At 42.5% G+C, this 21,648-nt stretch overlaps 1 protein-coding gene across 2 annotated transcripts; it reads left to right on the forward strand.

Moving 5' to 3' along the window:
* Positions 1–1,192: 1,192 nt before the first annotated feature.
* On the forward strand, positions 1,193–20,674 carry get4 (guided entry of tail-anchored proteins factor 4). Of its 2 annotated transcripts, XM_034241278.1 has the most exons (10): positions 1,193–1,379; positions 2,927–3,005; positions 4,907–4,988; positions 5,096–5,245; positions 6,692–6,830; positions 9,189–9,329; positions 10,120–10,195; positions 11,065–11,137; positions 15,388–15,527; positions 20,658–20,674. In XM_034241278.1, the coding sequence occupies exons 1-9, from the start codon at positions 1,240–1,242 to the stop codon at positions 15,477–15,479; spliced, it is 972 nt and encodes a 323-aa protein (XP_034097169.1). In that variant the 5' UTR covers positions 1,193–1,239; the 3' UTR covers positions 15,480–15,527; positions 20,658–20,674. The 2 variants fall into 2 exon arrangements, with proteins under 2 accessions (XP_034097169.1, XP_034097162.1); XM_034241271.1 differs by lacking the exon at positions 20,658–20,674 and having other exon boundaries at positions 15,388–16,252.
* The last annotated feature ends 974 nt before the right edge of the window (positions 20,675–21,648 follow it).

A 21,648-nucleotide genomic window follows, 5' to 3' on the forward strand; every position in this document is an offset into this window, starting at 1 on the left:
CGGCGTGCTCCCAGAATTCCGGCAGCTTTATGAAAACATCGCGCTCAGCCATGTTCGTTAATTTTCCGGAAACTTTCTCGGAAAAGTCAGGGTCACCAGTGTAGTGCCGTGAAAAGAGAGTCGGAGGCGGTGTATTAAGAATGGAGTTCCAATCTTTATTATCCATTACTTTCAGAGAGGTTAACACATGCACTGCTCTGCCTGATGAGCTAGCAGGAATGGCAGCTAAAGCTACAGGTGTTCCCCAATAAAGGGTCCGTGTGGCAACACAATAAGCAAGGTGAATTATGTCCAATAACGTGTCACCACAGTATCCTGGTTTCATTGATCTGGCCTCATTGCTGTGATGTGTAGTTTACGTGGATTTAATAGTAGGCTACCGCGTAGTTTAGCAAAGTGATCGATCTCCCAGCTAACGCTGTGTGCGTAGTATTTTGTAACGTAACGCCCCAAATAGCGCCCGTCTGTTAAACGCTATCGATTCAAACGGCAGCGTTTTATTAATATTTAGTTTCAAGCTCTCGTCCTTAGTAAAAACAAAACAAAAGGGAAATACTCCCAGGGGAAGCTGATCCATAGGTGCTGGGACAGCTCGCTCCCTCTCTGCAGCGGTGTGAACCGCGGTCTGTGTTAACGCCGCTCCGCAGTTTAATGCAGGGCCGTAGCTGCGTTTTTAACGGGCCTAAAATGATATTTAAAATGATTCACTTTTAACTAATGTAATGCTTGTTTTGTTGCTTGAGAAGCTTGTGGAAATAGTGTAGGTTTGTTTTAGTACAGTTTTAGGGAAACAAAAGTTAGGGGGGCAGCTGGGGGGAAAGGCTCTACAGTGGGGGGCAGCTGCCCCCCCTTGCCCCCCGTAGATCCGCCCCTGGGTAGACATATAATGTAATACAACAAAGGAAAACAAAGGTGTTAAGTACACAATTATTTTTGATTGCATTTTTATTCATTGTTTTAATTCTTGGTAAACATGTCTTTTAATGAATATGACCTTTCCCTAAAAAAAAAAAAAAACTGTACAAACAAATGCATCTATACTACCACCTTTGAAGTATAAATGATTCTATCCTGGAGTTGTACTTTTTCTAAGTTTGTATTTTTAATTATCAGTTTGTTATTTTTGGTGTTCACTATTTCCCGACCACAAATAACCACAGCACGCCGGCTACGGAAAGCGAGGAGGGTCCGTTTTATTAAAGGCTTTTCCGCTTCCCCACACTGTCAACATTTGCAGCGATGTCGGAGCCGGAGTCTCTGCGGGGCTCCAGTGCCAGAAACCGTGGAGGAGTACAGAGGGTGGAAGGAAAACTGAGAGCCAGCGTAGAAAAGGGGGATTACTATGAAGCACACCAGATGTACAGGACTTTATTTTTTAGGTAAGACTTACGTTTTGTATGTGCAGTTGTAACTGTCAGTTGGCTTTTCAGGGCCTGCCTGTTCCAGATCCTTCCACTGTCAACCTTGCTGGTGCGCCTGTCGGTTCGTGATTGGTTGAATCCCACCGCGGACCCACCCACTCTCGTTGGACCGACTGTTTGTGTGGACAAGCTGTGCTGTCAATCAAAAATCCACAAAATGGGAATGCTAGTTAGCGAGCTAGCTACGTGTTTTAGCAACACATACATGGCCAAAACCGAGTTAGCTAGACTGCTAAAACAAGACAGTCAGAAGTTCTGTGTGTTTGGGTTATTAGAAAACATACTTTACATGTACATTAAGACAACATAACCGTTGTGGTTTTCTTATTTAGGCTGTCCAGCTGCGTTAGCATGTAGCCATTTAGCCACCTTATGCACCACCGCAGTCTGAGCTAAGAGGTGCTACCCATACATCTTTATAAAAATAAACCACAATATTATAAAAGCATGATCCCTCTCGGTAAAATAAAGGAAGGCAAAACCAATACGCTAAAAAAAAAACCTATACAAAAACGATATTAAAATATAGATTAAAAGACCATTTAAAAACATGTTTTTTTCTACTGTTTACCTAATGTATTTATTCTGTACAGCTACTTATTCAATATATTTATTGTCATATATATAAAGTATAATTGGGCAGTTTCACAGAACAGTGAATTACTTTACGTTCAGCTCTCCACACCTTAATATTAAGAAACGATACATACAGACAAACATATAAGATAAAAACTAGCATAATACATTTTAAAAATATAAGCTGAAATGCATGTTCTGTCTCAGAATACATTTGTTTCATTTACGGTCAACTTATATATATTTTAAATATCAGTTCTGTTTTATTTTCTATTTTGAGATGTTTTTGTTGGTTTATTTTCTACTTTTTTTTTAATTATGTGCAATGCCTAACATTCTGATGGGCTGAAAAAGTCTATGTATCTTATCTTATTACGATCTCATGACAGCTGGACACGTAGGATCAAAACCCAGTGTCTGCCTATTTCCATTAATTAAAGAACATTCACACATGCACATATATGTATAGAAACATAGCAGTTTGTCGTAATAAATGTATAAGTAATGCTGCCAAACTGATATATACCTGGAGCATAGTAAACTAAATAAGGTGATCTGTTCCGAATTAAATTCAATCCAAACATATCCCTCGCCATATCAAATAGTGAGGGTGTTCCCTTCTGCTGGTCATTGTCCTTCCCTTGACCAACACTTACAATTGCAATATTATCTCCTGTAAATCATCTCCTAAATTTAAGCTGGTTCGTCTAAAAAAAAAAAAATGCTTCAATTGGCCCAACAAGTTGTTGTTGTACTTATTTGCAAAGTTCACAATGACACCATGTTTTGTCCCTCAAGCTAAACCCACAGCATGGGTCTTATCTTTCACCCCATGCGGGAAAGTTCTTGAGTGATGCAAACTAAGCGTGTGACTGTTTCGAAAAGCAGTTGTAAGATAATATCAGCTTGTTGTGCTTTCCCTTCATCAGGTACATGTCACAGGCAAAACATGCTGAGGCCAGGGAGCTGATGTACAATGGAGCTCTACTCTTCTTCAGCCATAACCAGGTACATTTAGATGTTACATTCAATTAGCCGGCCACAACAGGTTTGTTTCAACCTGTTTCAAGTGTTAGATTAGTGTGCCCATGTTCGTGGACACGCCCCCTGATAGGTTGATGAAAATGTTATGTTTCAAAGTTCGTTGGGCCACTGTTTTTACTATCTACTTTAGTTTGACTTTAATACCAGAGTAGGCATATCAGATTATTACTGGTGACACTTTAGAGTTTGTTTGGAGACCCATCGCACTAATGCCACACACCAGTGTTTCCGCCAGACCAGGGTTGTGTTCGGATAGTTTAAAAATCAGCTCCTAACGTCTAACCCTATCTCCTATTCCTTGACCTCTGAGTGAAACGTCACGGGGTTAAGGGATAGTGGATAGGAGAATTCAAAAGGACTTAGGAGAAGAGACTGCGGTACTTTAGAGAATCCGACTGCACTTTCACTTTCCGATGTGTTTATGATGCGCCAGCGGACGTCATTGTGTGCGTCTGCTGCTGCTGTGGGGAAACTATGGAAACTATAGTTCTCTATACAGCGGACTACAACATGGATGTTTAATAAGAACGAGGGACTCATCTAGAGACTCTGCACCGTGCTCTGACGCTGTTGCTTTATGCTTTATGAACGTGGACAACAGAGAAACATATTCTTCAGGACCAAAGTTGGAATTGAAATAAAAAAGTGAAGCTTCTGCTCGTCACCCTCTCCCTCCGGTCCACATTAATACAAATGATCCCAATACGTATGATTGTATGAACTATGAAAAGATCTTAAAATAAATACAGATGTATTTATTATAAACGTTAGTCCTTAACATCTATCACTGTGTATATCACCATTCAAACATCTTTTAAAAGTTGAACAAACCCCACACAGCTCAGTAAAGACTGTGAGATGTTGACTTTATTTGATCATTTCAGTAAAAACTAACGTTCATATTTCTCTTTTGGATTATAATACTGATGAACGTTCAAAACAAAGCACTTTGGCAACTTACCACATACGTTTTAAAATGCTTAATAAGCACCGTAACGTTCATGATATCATTTCTCCGTCATAATCGGTTGTTTCCGTGAACGGCCGACTGTTGTGTGACGGCAAATGCTGCGGCTGCAATGCATTGTGGGGCAGCATTTTCTCCTCTCCTTTCGGTTAGGGAGGTCCAGTGGTTCCTAAGCTAAAGGAGGTTATAAAGGAAGTTTGAAACCTCCTTTCCTTTCATTCTAGAGAATTGGAACGGCACTTATCATGGCTGCCACTGAGGGACTTCCGGGTCATTTCACTCGGTTAGGAAGGTTCCTAAGCTAAATGGACTATTCGACTGCAGCCCGGGACTGAGAGGGCGTCCATCCCGAGAGAGGGAGGGGTGACGTCACGTGACTTGAATTTTGAATTGAGCTGTCCTTTATAGATACTATCTCTTTACGTATTAGTGATGGGAATTCCGGCTCTTTTTAGTGAGCCGGATCATTTGGCTCGGCTCACTAAGAAGAGCCGACTCTTTCGGCTCCCAAACGGCTCTTCATGTTACCACAGTTTACCACGGAGCCTCAGTTTCGCCGCTGCGAGGCTCCGGCGCTCGCAGTTCACGCGCGTGCTCCACTAGACCCCCCCGTCAAGGCTCGCCGGCAGTACACCTTCCGTCACAGGAACACGCTTTGCTGGCGGCGAAAAGAATCCCACCAGACTCCTTTGCCCCTCCAACAGAGGGATGTCCTTGTCCTTTTTCCTTTTCGTCATTTCAAGCGATAAAAACTCTCGATCTACTCTCTAATTATTTATTTTTTGGACGGCAAGACACCCCCTGGCGGAAACGCTGCCACACACTGGCTCTTGTGCAAACGTTATTAAATTCTTTGTCAAATGTGGAATTAAAGATGCCCTTACTTGTGTTTCTCCAGCAAAACAGCGCAGCAGACCTCTCCATGCTGGTGCTCGAGGTGTTTGAGAAATCTGAGGTAAAAGTTGAAGATGAACTATTAGGTAAGTGGCAGCCTTGAACTTTTAAAAAAGATTTCAAATACACCTAAAATAATCCCTTTGCTTCGAGATGTTTACGGTGAGATTTTTGTTATGTGTGTGTTGAGCAGAATGCCTGGCGAAGCTGTTCAGCCGGATGGAGCCGAACTCTCCGGAGAGGGTAGCGTTTGTGTCCAGAGCCTTGAAATGGTCCACAGGAGGGCCCGGCAAACTGGGACACCCAAAACTACACCAGCTGCTGGCTGTCACCCTGTGGAAAGGTAACCTATGGATCAGCAACTTGACCCAGTGTACAGGGTTATAACTCATGTTTGACACAAGTCAGAATACATTTTGAACTAAATGGTATACAATAGATTCAAAGAAGGTTTTTATCGTCATATGCACAAAGCTACAGTGTAGAAATGGCAATGAAATTCTTCTGACCTGAGCTCCTCCAACGATGCAACATATATGATAAAATAAAAAGTAGTGCAAAAAGTCTATATACTGTAGGCCGCAAGTTGACTAAAGCTAACCCAATCAAACAGTCAATCTACCGCCACATTTGTTTAACCCTTAGATGCCCGAGTGACTGAACCCTACACTCTTCCATAAGTGGGTCAAAAAGGACCTGTATTAGAATAATGTGTTTTTATGCCATTTTTGTCATTTTGGTTAAAAAAAAAACTTGTATTATATTTTGGTTCACATTAGAAATATTTTATATTAAATGTTTCACTATTTATAATTTTAGAAAAATTGTTTACATTTTGAAAAAAAACATTTTTAACATATCGAGGCAAAGATCTCCGCTATTCTGAGACCCTCACAGTATTCCTGTCCCTTTTCAAAACTCATCTCTTCTCCTCTTGTCTACTCATAGCCCCCCCCCCCCCCATCAATCCATGCCATCAAGTTTGATAGTCCTATACCCCCCCACCCTAACCTTCCCTTATATTGTAAAGCGATGTTGAGTCCTTGAAAAGCCCTATACAAATATAATGTATTATTATTATCATACTGACAGGTATCAGATCTTGCTGTGTAAAATAATCTTCCTGAGAGGTGTCACTTGTGATGTCGTCTGTGTGGTCCACAGTGAATGTATTCCTGACAGCAACAGGTGATAGGAATTAAAGGTTCCCATAGGAAATGCATGCGGGTCATTTTTGACCCACTTATGGAAGCTTGGGGTAGAAATACAAAAACTACAATTTATTTAAATTTAAAATGTGAATGGCATGATATCCAAAACATGTTTTTTGAGGAATAGCTGGAATATGAAATGATAAAAAAATGTAATTACAAAGATACTTCAATAAAACCACCTCACCGGGTCAAAAAAGACCCACTTATGCCTCTAAGGGTTAAGGTGATTCATTTGTATCAATTACTTTTTAAAATCTAAATAAACCAAGCTTCACATCGGCTTTTATAAGATCCACCACACAGCACTTATTTGAAGAGAAATGCGTCACTTTTAGAACAAGTTCACATGTAAATTGTAATTATTTCCTACTTCATTAAAAAAAGAATATGGATGACTGATGTGTCGATGACAAATGAATCACAGCACACGTGTCCCAACTTCCTCCCAAATTACCATCTGACTGTTTGCTCACAAGCTATGTAGCATTTGAAAAGACCGGGGTGTTTGTGCTGCTCATAACTCAGCACCATTCAAAGGGAATCAGTTTAAATATGTAATAACTTTGTTTCTTCAGAACAAAACTACAGTGAGTCTCGTTACCACTTCCTGCACTCGACTGACGGTGAGGGCTGCGCACAGATGCTGGTCGAGTATTCAGCGTCACGAGGCTTCCGCAGCGAGGTCGACATGTTTGTGGCGCAGGCCGTCCTACAGTGAGTGAAACTACAATATCCCTTACTTTGTATTCTTGTATTTTAAAGGTCACCTATTGTGCAAAATCTTCTTCTTCATGTCTCTTCTACATCAACATGTGTCCCCTCTTCTTCACGTCTCTTCTACATCAACATGTGTCCCCTCTTCTTCATGTCTCTTCTACATCAACATGTGTCCCCTCTTCTTCATGTCTCTTCTACATCAGCATGTGTCCCCTCTTCTTCATGTCTCTTCTACATCAACATGTGTCCCCTCTTCTTCATGTCTCTTTCTACATCAACATGTGTCCCCTCTTCTTCATGTCTCTTCTACATCAACATGTGTCCCCTCTTCTTCATGTCTCTTCTACATCAACATGTGTCCCCTCTTCTTCATGTCTCTTCTACATCAACATGTGTCCCCGCTTCTTCATGTCTCTCCTACATCAACATGTGTCCCCTCTTCTTCATGTCTCTTCTACATCAACATGTGTCCCCGCTTCTTCATGTCTCTTCTATATCAACATGTGTCCCCTCTTCTTCATGTCTCTTCTACATCAACACGTGTCCCCTCTTCTTCATGTCTCTTCTACATCAACACGTGTCCCCTCTTCTTCATGTCTCTTCTACATCAACATGTGTCCCCTCTTCTTCATGTCTCTTTTACATCAACATGTGTCCCCTCTTCTTCATGTCTCTTCTACATCAACATGTGTCCCCTCTTCTTCATGTCTCTTCTACATCAACATGTGTCCCCTCTTCTGCATGTCTCTTCTACATCAACATGTGTCCCCTCTTCTTCATGTCTCTTCTACATCAACATGTGTCCCCTCTTCTTCATGTCTCTTCTACATCAACACGTGTCCCCTCTTCTTCATGTCTCTTCTACATCAACATGTGTCCCCTCTTCTTCATGTCTCTTCTACATCAACATGTGTCCCCTCTTCTTCATGTCTCTTCTACATCAACATGTGTCCCCTCTTCTTCATGTCTCTTCTACATCAACATGTGTCCCCTCTTCTGCATGTCTCTTCTACATCAACATGTGTCCCCTCTTCTTCATGTCTCTTCTACATCAACATGTGTCCCCTCTTCTTCATGTCTCTTCTACATCAACATGTGTCCTCTCTTCTTCATGTCTCTTCTACATCAACATGTGTCCCCTCTTCTTCATGTCTCTTCTACATCAACATGTGTCCCCTCTTCTTCATGTCTCTTCTACATCAACATGTGTCCCCTCTTCTTCATGTCTCTTCTACATCAACATGTGTCCCCTCTTCTTCATGTCTCTTCTACATCAACATGTGTCTCCTCTTCTTCATGTCTCTTCTACATCAACATGTGTCCCCTCTTCTTCATGTCTCTTCTACATCAACATGTGTCCCCTCTTCTTCATGTCTCTTCTACATCAACATGTGTCCCCTCTTCTTCATGTCTCTTCTACATCAACATGTGTCCCCTCTTCTTCATGTCTCTTCTACATCAACATGTGTCCCCTCTTCTGCATGTCTCTTCTACATCAACATGTGTCCCCTCTTCTTCATGTCTCTTCTACATCAACATGTGTCCCCTCTTCTTCATGTCTCTTCTACATCAACATGTGTCCCCTCAGTGAAAAGAGACCCTGAAAGTTTCAGGAACAAAGATTCTCTCTCTTTTTGATCCATTTCTATAAAAACCTGTCTGAAAATGAGCTGATCAGATTTTGGCCACTTTATGATGTCATAACGATGTGTTGGCTTGTGTAACCATTAGCCAATCAGCAACCAAGGTAACCCCCCCCCCCCCCCCCCCCCCCCCCCCCCCCCCCCCCCCCCCTTATCACCTGAATCTCCTCCTAGAGCACCATTGAGTTCTTTGTAACCAAATCTCTCTCAGGGGGGCGTGGGGAGGGGCTCCTTATTTTCCTCTAAAGTAACAGACGGAGAATCAGCACTTTTTTGAAACAGGGCTGAAACAGAGGGGATTATGGGTAATGCTGCAATGATCTGTTTGGTGTTTCAGCCAATCAGAGACAGGTTCTGTATATATCTGAGAGCTGTGATATATTGATGACAAACGGTATAATAGGGGACCTTTTAAAAGCTAAAGCCTTGACCATTTAGTCAAACAAAAAGACTGTGTATTCGAAATGAGTGCAGGAATAATCCTTACTATCAAAAGTGGAATTTGGATTCTGTTTGTGGAGAAAGTAGTATTGTTGATGCATCCTCCTCCAGTCTGTGTCCATTTCTGTCGGTCAGCATTTTCTGTAAAGCGTTTGATCTCTATCTCTGTTCCTCTTCCTCCGTGTCCCGCTTTCTGAATCATTTTCTCTCCCTTAATCTTCCCTCTCCCTCCCTTTTCTATCCCCGTCTCCTGTGATCCTCCTCGCTGCAGGTTCCTCTGCTTAAAGAACAAAAGTGGTGCTTCCGTGGTGTTCAGCACATACACAGAGAAACACCCGTCCATAGAGAAGGGCCCTCCCTTCGTCCAGCCCCTACTAAACTTTATCTGGTTTCTGCTGCTGGCAGTGGATGGGTGAGTCCTATGTGTTGCATTCACACTTAGATATATTTAATTTACTCAATTCCATGTACCATTACTCTTACTCTGTTGTACATGTGTGCAGATTCCTCAGCAGTGAGCTCTGGGCATGTTATAAGCTAATTAAGATAGCATTAGCTGACTTCCTCCTGCAGCATTCATCTCAACAAAGCAAGGCGTGGTTCCTGCAGATCCTTAAAAAAACCTTATTGGATTTATTAAAATGCAACAATTCATCGCTGGTGTTAAAATGTCTTCAATCAATATTTCAAAAGTCTTCAAAGAGTGTGTGTGTGTGTGTATATTTATATTCCTGGTGTTAAAATGTATTCAATCAATATTTCAAAAGTCTTCAAAGAGATTTTATTAATCTTTTTTAAAAACTTAATATTGCAATTTTAAATCACAGAAAGCAAATTGGTCACATCTTTATTTTATTTATTATTTTGAATAATTTAACAAATGCCTCTTGCCTTAACGGTCAGAATTATAAGGGAAGTGCACATTTAATTTAAAAAACATGTCTGAAAGTGGAAGCAGGCAGTGGAAGTGTATGTATATGAGGCGCAGTGTATTTTGAGCAGGAAGCATTTGGCATCATAAATGTAGTCTTTTTTCTTACGTCTTGTTTAAAGTTGGCCTTAAAATGAATCTAAGGTGGCATTAAAATCATCAAAACCAACCCACCTTGAGCTATAGACTACTTTTTAAGAGCAGTAAATTGTTTGTGTCTTGAGGGTAATAATGCATTGTATAATATGGCTTGTTCTCTTTGTTTCTTCAGGGGTAAATTAACAGTTTTCACAGTGTTATGTGAGCAATATCAACCTTCCCTGAAGAGGGACCCCATGTATAATGAGGTGAGTGTTGACGCTCACTTGTTTCATACTCTAAATCAGCGGTTTTCGAAGTGTGAGGCGGAGAGCTTCAGGGGAGGCGCAGCGTGAGAACAAGCGGGTCGTCAGCGAGGCGTTGACGGACGGACGGCCGGCTCGGTTCGCTGACGGCCGGCAACGCCCTTTATTTAAATAATTCTTACTTTGATGAAAAGCAAGTACGGGTCAAGGCTGCAGCCGGAGGAGGATCTGCGTTTATTCCCGTCTACATTGCATCCCCGCATCACCCGCCTGTGCGCATCACAGACGCAGACTCATTGTTCCCACTAAAGTAGGGCTGAGTGTAATAAGGAGGCAAAGTTGACGTTCAGTGTGTTGCCGGGAGCGAGGATTTATCCACCATGTTGAAAATGTTTAAAAGATAAAAATATGTTGTTTAATGTTTTAAGGAGGTGACGCTACTTAGCCAATCAAATGGATGCAGTCAGTGAGTCAGCACGGTAGATTCAAACACAGAGACGAGACGAGAAGAGAGAAACAGTCGGAGTAACTTCAAATGGCGTGCTCAAAAAAGAGAAAGGAGACGGAGAAAACAGAGCATTTAATGACATCTTCTCTTCCTAGACCTCTTTGAAATGCAATTGAATACCTGCATTATAGCAACAACAACAACAATAATAATAGCAATACTAATTGGGAGGGGGGGCGTGGCTGTTCTCTGAGGGGAGGCTCACCTTCCCACACTTTGAAAACCCTGCTCTAAATCATATCTTAAATATCCCTAAATATATGTATGTGTGTGATGCTTGGATAATATGTGTTCGGCTGCTTTTTGTTTGACTCACAACCTGTCCCTCTGCTCCTCTCCCTCTGGATCTCTGATGGCTCCTCAGTATCTCGACAGAATAGGACAGGTTTTCTTTGGCGTTCCTCCCAAACAGTCCCCATCATACGGAGGACTGCTAGGTGAGTGGAAAACCAACACTTTAAAGCAAATGTTTGGGATTATTTACACACAAGTTCCTGTCATCTCAGTACCAGCGATAGGCTTTTCCCAGGCGGCCACACCCGACCTTAAATCCGAGTCTCATAAATAAACTGTGTCAAGAGAGGAAGAATTTCAGTTATTAAATAGTACATTATCTGAATTCAAGTATTCCTGTTCCACCAAACTAAACACGCTCCAACACATTGTACGTGATAGGCTATAGGGTGAGACATCTCTAAGTGGTCGACCAATCGCAACAGAGCCGGCCAGCTAACCAATCAGAAAAATAAAGTGCTTTTTGAAAATTAAAGCCTGGAGACATGTCACAGTAGAGACACTACATACTGATATACACCTGAACATCAGCAGGAGAGGACTCTTTAAAGTAGAGACACTACATACTGATATACACCTGAACATCAGCAGGAGAGGACTCTTTAAAGTAGAGACACTACATACTGATATACACCTGAACATCAGCAGGAGAGGACTCTTTAAAGTAGAGACACTACATACTGATATACACCTGAACATCAGCAGGAGAGGACTCTTTAAAGTAGAGACACTACATACTGATATACACCTGAACATCAGCAGGAGAGGACTCTTTAAAGTAGAGACACTACATACTGATATACACCTGAACATCAGCAGGAGAGGACTCTTTAAAGTAGAGACACTACATACTGATATACACCTGAACATAAGCAGGAGAGGACTCTTTAAAGTAGAGACACTACATACTGATATACACCTGAACATCAGCAGGAGAGGACTCTTTAAAGTAGAGACACTACATACTGATATACACCTGAACATCAGCAGGAGAGGACTCTTTAAAGTAGAGACACTACATACTGATATACACCTGAACATCAGCAGGAGAGGACTCTTTAAAGTAGAGACACTACATACTGATATACACCTGAACATCAGCAGGAGAGGACTCTTTAAAGTAGAGACACTACATACTGATATACACCTGAACATCAGCAGGAGAGGACTCTTTAAAGTAGAGACACTACATACTGATATACACCTGAACATCAGCAGGAGAGGACTCTTTAAAGTAGAGACACTACTTACTGATATACACCTGAACATCAGCAGGAGAGGACTCTTTAAAGTAGAGACACTACATACTGATATACACCTGAACATCAGCAGGAGAGGACTCTTTAAAGTAGAGACACTACATACTGATATACACCTGAACATCAGCAGGAGAGGACTCTTTAAAGTAGAGACACTACATACTGATATGCACCTGAACATCAGCAGGAGAGGACTCTTTAAAGTAGAGACACTACATACTGATATACACCTGAACATCAGCAGGAGAGGACTCTTTAAAGTAGAGACACTACATACTGATATACACCTGAACATCAGCAGGAGAGGACTCTTTAAAGTAGAGACACTACATACTGATATGCACCTGAACATCAGCAGGAGAGGACTCTTTAAAGTAGAGGACGCTACATACTGATATACACCTGAACATCAGCAAGAGAGGACTCTTTAAAGTAGAGACACTACATACTGATATACAGCTGAACATCAGCAGGAGAGGACTCTTTAAAGTAGAGACACTACATACTGATATACACCTGAACATCAGCATGAGAGGACTCTTTAAAGTAGAGACACTACATACTGATATACACCTGAACATCAGCAGGAGAGGACTCTTTAAAGTAGAGACACTACATACTGATATACACCTGAACATCAGCATGAGAGGACTCTTTAAAGTAGAGACACTACATACTGATATACACCTGAACATCAGCAGGAGAGGACTCTTTAAAGTAGAGACACTACATACTGATATACACCTGAACATCAGCAGGAGAGGACTCTTTAAAGTAGAGACACTACATACTGATATACATCTGAACATCAGCAGGAGAGGACTCTTTAAAGTAGAGACACTACATACTGATATACACCTGAACATCAGCAGGAGAGGACTCTTTAAAGTAGAGACACTACATACTGATATACACCTGAACATCAGCTGGAGAGGACTCTTTAAAGTAGAGACACTACATACTGATATGCACCTGAACATCAGCAGGAGAGGACTCTTTAAAGTAGAGACACTACATACTGATATACACCTGAACATCAGCAGGAGAGGACTCTTTAAAGTAGAGACACTACATACTGATATACACCTGAACATCAGCAGGAGAGGACTCTTTAAAGTAGAGACACTACATACTGATATGCACCTGAACATCAGCAGGAGAGGACTCTTTAAAGTAGAGACACTACATACTGATATACACCTGAACATCAGCAGGAGAGGACTCTTTAAAGTAGAGACACTACATACTGATATACACCTGAACATCAGCAGGAGAGGACTCTTTAAAGTAGAGACACTACGTACTGATATACACCTGAACATCAGCAGGAGAGGACTCTTTAAAGTAGAGACACTACATACTGATATACACCTGAACATCAGCAGGAGAGGACTCTTTAAAGTAGAGACACTACATACTGATATACACCTGAACATCAGCATGAGAGGACTCTTTAAAGTAGAGACACTACATACTGATATACACCTGAACATCAGCAGGAGAGGACTCTTTAAAGTAGAGACACTACATACTGATATACACCTGAACATCAGCAGGAGAGGACTCTTTAAAGTAGAGACACTACATACTGACATACACCTGAACATCAGCAGGAGAGGACTCTTTAAAGTAGAGACACTACACACTGATATACACCTGAACATCAGCAGGAGAGGACTCTTTAAAGTAGAGACACTACATACTGATATACACCTGAACATCAGCTGGAGAGGACTCTTTAAAGTAGAGACACTACATACTGATATACACCTGAACATCAGCATGAGAGGACTCTTTAAAGTAGAGACACTACATACTGATATACACCTGAACATCAGCAGGAGAGGACTCTTTAAAGTAGAGACACTACATACTGATATACACCTGAACATCAGCAGGAGAGGACTCTTTAAAGTAGAGACACTACATACTGATATACATCTGAACATCAGCAGGAGAGGACTCTTTAAAGTAGAGACACTACATACTGATATACACCTGAACATCAGCAGGAGAGGACTCTTTAAAGTAGAGACACTACATACTGATATACACCTGAACATCAGCTGGAGAGGACTCTTTAAAGTAGAGACACTACATACTGATATGCACCTGAACATCAGCAGGAGAGGACTCTTTAAAGTAGAGACACTACATACTGATATACACCTGAACATCAGCAGGAGAGGATTCTTTAAAGTAGAGACACTACATACTGATATACACCTGAACATCAGCAGGAGAGGACTCTTTAAAGTAGAGACACTACATACTGATATGCACCTGAACATCAGCAGGAGAGGACTCTTTAAAGTAGAGACACTACATACTGATATACACCTGAACATCAGCAGGAGAGGACTCTTTAAAGTAGAGACACTACGTACTGATATACACCTGAACATCAGCAGGAGAGGACTCTTTAAAGTAGAGACACTACATACTGATATACACCTGAACATCAGCAGGAGAGGACTCTTTAAAGTAGAGACACTACATACTGATATACACCTGAACATCAGCAGGAGAGGACTCTTTAAAGTAGAGACACTACATACTGATATACACCTGAACATCAGCAAGAGAGGACTCTTTAAAGTAGAGACACTACATACTGATATACAGCTGAACATCAGCAGGAGAGGACTCTTTAAAGTAGAGACACTACATACTGATATACACCTGAACATCAGCATGAGAGGACTCTTTAAAGTAGAGACACTACATACTGATATACACCTGAACATCAGCAGGAGAGGACTCTTTAAAGTAGAGACACTACATACTGATATACACCTGAACATCAGCAGGAGAGGACTCTTTAAAGTAGAGACACTACATACTGATATACACCTGAACATCAGCAGGAGAGGACTCTTTAAAGTAGAGACACTACATACTGATATACACCTGAACATCAGCAGGAGAGGACTCTTTAAAGTGGAGACACTACATACTGATATACACCTGAACATCAGCAGGAGAGGACTCTTTAAAGTAGAGACACTACATACTGATATACACCTTACATATACAAAAATATATTGATATTCAAACCTATTTTTAGAAATACAAATCTCTACAAGAAGCAGTATGATATGCACAGACTGACGCTCGCTGTGATTGGTCCTCAGGAAACCTGCTGAACAGCCTGATGGGGTCGGGGGAGGAGGAGGACGGAGCGGAGGAGGCGCAGGAGGACAGCAGCCCCATCGAGCTGGACTGATCCTGCACCCATACAAAGAGAACAAACGAACACACACACACACACACACACACACACAGAAAGAGGAACGCCGCCTCCTTCCTTCACCTCTACCTCGAGGGCGCCGGTTTCCAGAGGCGGGCTGATTCCAAAAAAAAACCTCCCCCCCCCCCCCCCCCCCCCCCATCCAGTCTTAAAACCAGACGGACTGCGCCAAACTGCAAACTCTTCCCCTGCTCAATTATTCTAAGATTATATTATTTAACCATTAATTTTGTTGTTGGTTTGGGACTGTGTGTTTAGGGTGTTTTGATTTTTAATGATAACAAACTTCCCGTTTCTCCGGGGAGATGGGAATGACCCGAGGAGATAATTATAAAAGGGTTTAGTAAACTCACTACAGTTCTTATTCAACACAGCTCGGTGTTGCTGCCGTCTTTCAGCACCTTTTGTTCCGTTAAAACGTTTAGTAGTTTATACTCAATGTAGTCAATACCATCTTTGTTTCACATCTTTTTGCAACCATGGACACAACAACGCTATTGTAAGAGGTCATCTTCCAAAACAAACACTTTCTGCTCTTCTTATACTATTTGTATTTAAGTGAGTAACTGCAAGCATACAGCTGTTTAGCTCCCTCTTCTCACTGCACTCGCTGACCTGCGAGAGGAATCATGTGGAAACAAATCTAACTGTCTTTTATTTTTGAATGAAAAACTGTCTGAGGCACTGAGTGTGTGTTTGGCTCTCTGTCTACATGTCGCTGTGAAAAATAAAAAGCTGGGGTTACCTACCAAGTTTGTAAAGTGATCTTTATTAGAGGAGCTGTGAAAACGTCTGTTGGAGTGAATCTTACTTCAGGGTGTCCGCGGGGTCTTAAAAAGTATTACAAGTTGATAAATCAATTTAGCGAAAATGTATTAAACGGCATTTTCCAAGGTATTACATTTTGTAGCTTGTTTTCAATAAGTATATAAATGGTCCAAAGAGGTTGTGTTCTACAGTCTGCCTGAATGTAGTCATGGCGTAGGTGTGTAGTGTGATTCTGTGTAGTTTATTGATGGCATCCCGTTGGGTTTGACGTCATCTGAACAGGACATCGCGCGCTCACTGGCACTGCTTGATAGCGCGCGAAGGTCCGTTTACGCCGGTTGTTAAACAACATCGTTATGGGGAAATGCAAAACTGCGTCCAAATGGTTGGAAGACAGTTCGGTACTAATCCCGATGGGCCGGTACTGAAGTGAGCTGGTCGGACGATGTGGGCCGGTCGGATAAGTCACTAGGCTTGTTTGAGACAAGCAAGACCTGCGCAGACCTGCGCAATTTCGATCAACGTCTTGCTCGTGCGTTGCATGATGGTTAGTCATTTTGTCCGACTTGCTCTGGAGGCCCGCCTACATGAGACGTTGAAATCTCGCGGGACAAAGACGCCCGCAGCCTTGAGAGCGAGGCGCGGCGAGGCGCGGTGCGGCGAGGCGGCGCAGTTCCTCTCCACGGGCTGCGGAAGCGAAATGCTTGATGGGAAACGACTCGCTGGTATCTCGAGCTGAGCGCTCATTGGTGGTTTTTACCACGTGCTGCTGATGAAACTCTCCAATTGGCTCGGCAAAATGTTGTTGTTTTGTGTCAGTTTTACGTCGCCACATCCATTCACATTTTTCATCATTGTTCCACAATATTTATCATCATGAAATTAATATCCATATATTTTATACTATACTTGCACTGCTTACCGTTTCATACTTTATATATCTTAGCATATTCATACACACTGTTCATACTGCTCTCAGGCTGCTGTGTATATCTAGTGTATTCATACCCCTCACTGTTTATTCATCATTCAATTCATTCTATATGTTATTCTGTAGATTGTGTACATTACTTTTCACTTTACTGCTTGTTGCACCTGGTTAGAAGCTAAACTGAATTTCGTTGTCTCAGTACCTGTAATATGTGCAATAACAATAAAGTTGAATCTAATCTGGAGCAGGAACAAATGTATTTACTTAGTACATATCTGACATTAACGATTAAACACATGTGTGCATTCTTTATAAATGCAAACCGAGTCAAGCCGACTCCGGAGGTGGCGGTATGCACCTTAAAGTTGTTTGCAATCCGCCAAAAAAACCGAGAGAAGAAGAAGAAGACGAAGCCGACTCCGAGCATGGACTCCGAGCTGTCCGACTTTAGGCGAGCTTTTTGAGACCTCCCCCGATCTGCGATCGGCTATTCTCGTCTACTTTCGAGGCGAGCCGCAACGCGTCTCAAACAAGCCTACTAGCACCAGGGGATTTGTAGCACCAGTCCGCCCCTGTTGGAAGATAAGGAGGAAGGGCAGTCGTATTGACTGGTCAATGTGAGGTAAAGTGTGTCGCCAAGGGAACCGGTTAAAACTCAAAGTGGCGATGAGGTTTTAAAATGTATGGAAAGGGTCTTAAAAAAGGTCTTAAAAGCTTTTACATTTGACTTCAGGATTCCTGCTTATACCCTGTACTTTACTGTTACACAATATGTGAGCTAGCTGACCATCTCTGTCATTTTGTTTATATAAATGCATCCCTAGACCCTAGCGTTCAGCAAGTGCACAATCAGAAGTGTGATTTAAACAAGTTCTGCTGTTAATCAGTGGGAAATCATCAGTCCACGTCTTCTCAGCTTTAACATTAAGAGAACAAAGAATCCCTCACTGCTCCAGGTCATCTTTAAAAAGGAGCTGTATATGTGTGGTCAGATTTGAAGGAGCGTCCAGAGGTCTTCCAAAGTTGAGTAACTTTTATTTACTTATGTGTAATAATGTATTACATTACATTGCATTTAGCTGACGCTTTTATCCAAAGCGACTTACAATAAGTACATTCGACCAGGAAGACACAACCTTGAAGAAAACAGAATCATATAAGTACATCAGGTTTCATAGAGCCAAACATTTCAAGTGCTACTCAACTGGCTTTAGGTAAGCCAGTCCTTTATTAGTATAAAAGTGCTTCGTTAATAAATCTATCGCTCGAAGTGGAGTCGAAAGAGATAAGTTTTCAGTCTGCGCCAGAAGATGTGCAAGCTATCTGCCGTCCTGATGTCAATGGGGAGCTCATTCCACCATCTTGGAGCCAGGATAGCAAACCCACGTGTTTTCGCCGATGGGAATTTGGGTCCCCCTCGCAGCGAGGGCGCAACGAGTCGTTTGGCTGATGCAGAGCGTAGTGCACGCGCTGGGGTGTACGGTTTAACCATGTCCTGGATGTAGGAAGGGCCAGATCCATTCGCAGCACGGTAAGCAAGTACCAGTGTCTTGAAGTGGATTCTAGCAGTTACCGGAAGCCAGTGAAGGGAGCGGAGGAGCGGAGTGGTGTGGGAGAATTTAGGAAGGTTGAAGACCAGACGAGCCGCTGCATTCTGGATGAGCTGCAGAGGTCGGATGGCACATGCAGGTAGACCAGCCAGGAGGGAGTTGCAGTAGTCTAGGCGTGAGATGACGAGAGCCTGGACCAGAACCTGAGTCGCTTTCTGAGTCAGCTGGGGACGTATCTTCCTGATGTTGTAAAGCGTGTATCTGCAGCAACGGGTTGTAGCAGCGATGTTTGCAGTGAAGGACAGGTTGTTATCTAGGGTCACACCCAGATTCCTTGCAGTCTGAGTCGGGGAAACAACTGAGGTGCCGATGTTGATTGTTAGGTCAAGAGTGGGACAATCTTTTCCCGGGAGGAAGAGCAGCTCAGTCTTGTCAAGGTTGAGCTTGAGGTGGTGAGCAGACATCCACTGAGAGATGTCAGCTAGACAAGCAGAGATGCGTGCGACGACCTGGGTCTCTGAGCGGGGAACGGACAGAATTAATTGGGTGTCGTCAGCGTAGCAGTGGTAAGAAAAACCATGCGGGCTAATGACTGATCCGAGCGAGTTTGTGTACAGGGAGAAGAGGAGGGGACGAAGAACAGAGCCCTGAGGGACCCCCGTAGTTAATTGACAAGGGTCTGTGAGACACCAAAAGGTCCAATATGATTACAAGACAATGAATTAATTGAAATATTTAAATGAACCGATATAGAATTCAACTATTTTCAATGGAAATCTTATGTAAGGACTTGTTTATTAATTAAAATGGTGGGAAATGAAATATTGTGTTATGAAAAGTCCCATTTCAAAAGGTTTTCTCACATAAATAACCAGGAAATCAATCCGTGAAACCCAGAACATATCACGTTTCTATTATTCACCATTTACTTATTTTCTGCTAACTTAAAGTCAGTTTTATTTTAATTCTCCTTTAATTATCTGTCGATAAAAAAAGAAAAAGGGGCGTTTGACCAAAAAGTGAAATGTGTGTCGGTGTCATCGCTGTTTGATTACGTTTTTGATTTCAGAACTGAAGGGGAGTGTTTGCTTTTTGATGATTCACTAATTGAGTAACTAAACGACTGAGAGGAGTTTGAGAATGTCTTAAAATTAGGGCTGTCAAGTTAACGCGTTAATAACGCAAAAAAAAATTAACGCCACTAATTATTTTAACGCGATTAACGCATGTGTATTTTTTTCCTCGGCCGCCCCGTAGTTTCAGAGCGCATAGAGTTTAAAATACCATCTACAAGCTGATGCTGACAGCCCCGCTCCTGCCGCCCGTTTGTGGCAGACCACACTTCCACGCTCACCGGCAGGCACCGACTGGCCATCTGGAGGACCGGGAGGGTGTGTGTATGTGTGGCACGAGCGAGCGAGAGAGAGACCTTACGTGCATTGTTGTTGTTAGCATCTGGTGCTAGCTAGCTGCGCTAACGGATCTAAGGAGCTGTTTCAATGAAAACAGAGGAGCGACATTTCGCCACAACTGCGCCGAGCACTTGACTTTATGCAGGAAGCCAGACAGTGGGACATTGTACGAAAAGTCAGCACACTCAGCACGGATAGTGCGCAACATGATTGCAGCGTCCAGGCAGCTCCCGTTCGAGCATATGCCTTGAGTTGCACATAGCTCCAACGAACACACACACACACACACACACACACACACACACACACACACACACACACACACACACACCACACACACACACACACACACACACACACACACACACACACACACACACACACACACACACACACACACACACACACACACACACACACACACACACACACACACACACACACACACACACACACACACACACACACACACACACACACACACACACACACACACACACACACACACACACACACAGGTTGTTGTGTTTAATATTCATGAGAATATTTGTCATTGTTCAAATGATAACAAACATTAGCATAAAGCATATTTGTCCACTCATATGTTGATAAGAGTATTAAAAACTTGAAAAATATTCCTCTAAGGTACATTTAGAACAGATAAAAAATGTGCGATTAATCGCGATTAACTATTTTAATCGACTGACAGCCCTACTTAAAACGAATATCGTCCTCCTGTCTGATGGAGTGTATTCAATATCCAGTTAATAAAATCCATAACATATTAGCAGATTTCATGATTTATAATCTGGATTAAAATACACATTTTTCTTTTATCGACAAATGCCTGAAGAAGACGACCTGTTAAATACTTCCATCCATCTTCCCCAGTAGCAGTTCTAGCAGAGCCCCAAACGTCCCTTTCCCTGGCCACATCAACCAGCTCTGACTGGGGGTCCCAAGGCGCTCCCAGGCCAGCGAAGAGATATAATCCCTCCACCTGGTCCTAGGTCTACCCCTCGGTCTCCTCCCATCCTTTCTAGGTACCCGAACCACCTCAACTGGCTCCTTTCGACGCAGAGGAGCGGTTCAACTCCGAGTCCCTCCCTGATGACTGAACTTCTCACCTTATCCCTAAGGGAGACGCCAGCCACCCTGCGGAGAAAACCCATCTCGGCCGCTTGTATCCGCGATCTCGTTCTTTCGGTCATGACCCATCCTTCATGACCATAGGTGAGGGTAGGAACGAAAATGGCCCGGTAGACAGAGAGCTTTGCCTTCTGGCTCAGCTCTCTTTTCGTCACAACGGTGCGGTAAAGCTCAGATTCTCCGGCCCATCTCACGCTCCATTGTTCCCTCACTCGAGAACAAGACCCCGAGATACTTGAACTCCTTCACTTGGGACTCATTCCCTACTTGGAGTGGACAGTCCATCGGTTTCCTGCTGGGCTTCCTGTTAATATCACATCATATAAACAATGCAT

Source organism: Gymnodraco acuticeps, unplaced genomic scaffold (genome assembly GCF_902827175.1).
Source record: "Gymnodraco acuticeps unplaced genomic scaffold, fGymAcu1.1, whole genome shotgun sequence".
NCBI lineage: Eukaryota > Metazoa > Chordata > Actinopteri > Perciformes > Bathydraconidae > Gymnodraco > Gymnodraco acuticeps.

Coding starts and splice junctions, on each gene's coding strand:
- get4 (XM_034241278.1), top strand. CDS start 1,240: ATGTCGGAGCCGGAGTCTCTGCGGGGCTCCAGTGCCAGAAACCGTGGA. Junction 1,380..2,926: donor TACAGGACTTTATTTTTTAG/GTAAGACTTACG, acceptor TCCCTTCATCAG/GTACATGTCACAGGCAAAAC. Junction 5,246..6,691: donor GGCTGTCACCCTGTGGAAAG/GTAACCTATGGA, acceptor TTGTTTCTTCAG/AACAAAACTACAGTGAGTCT.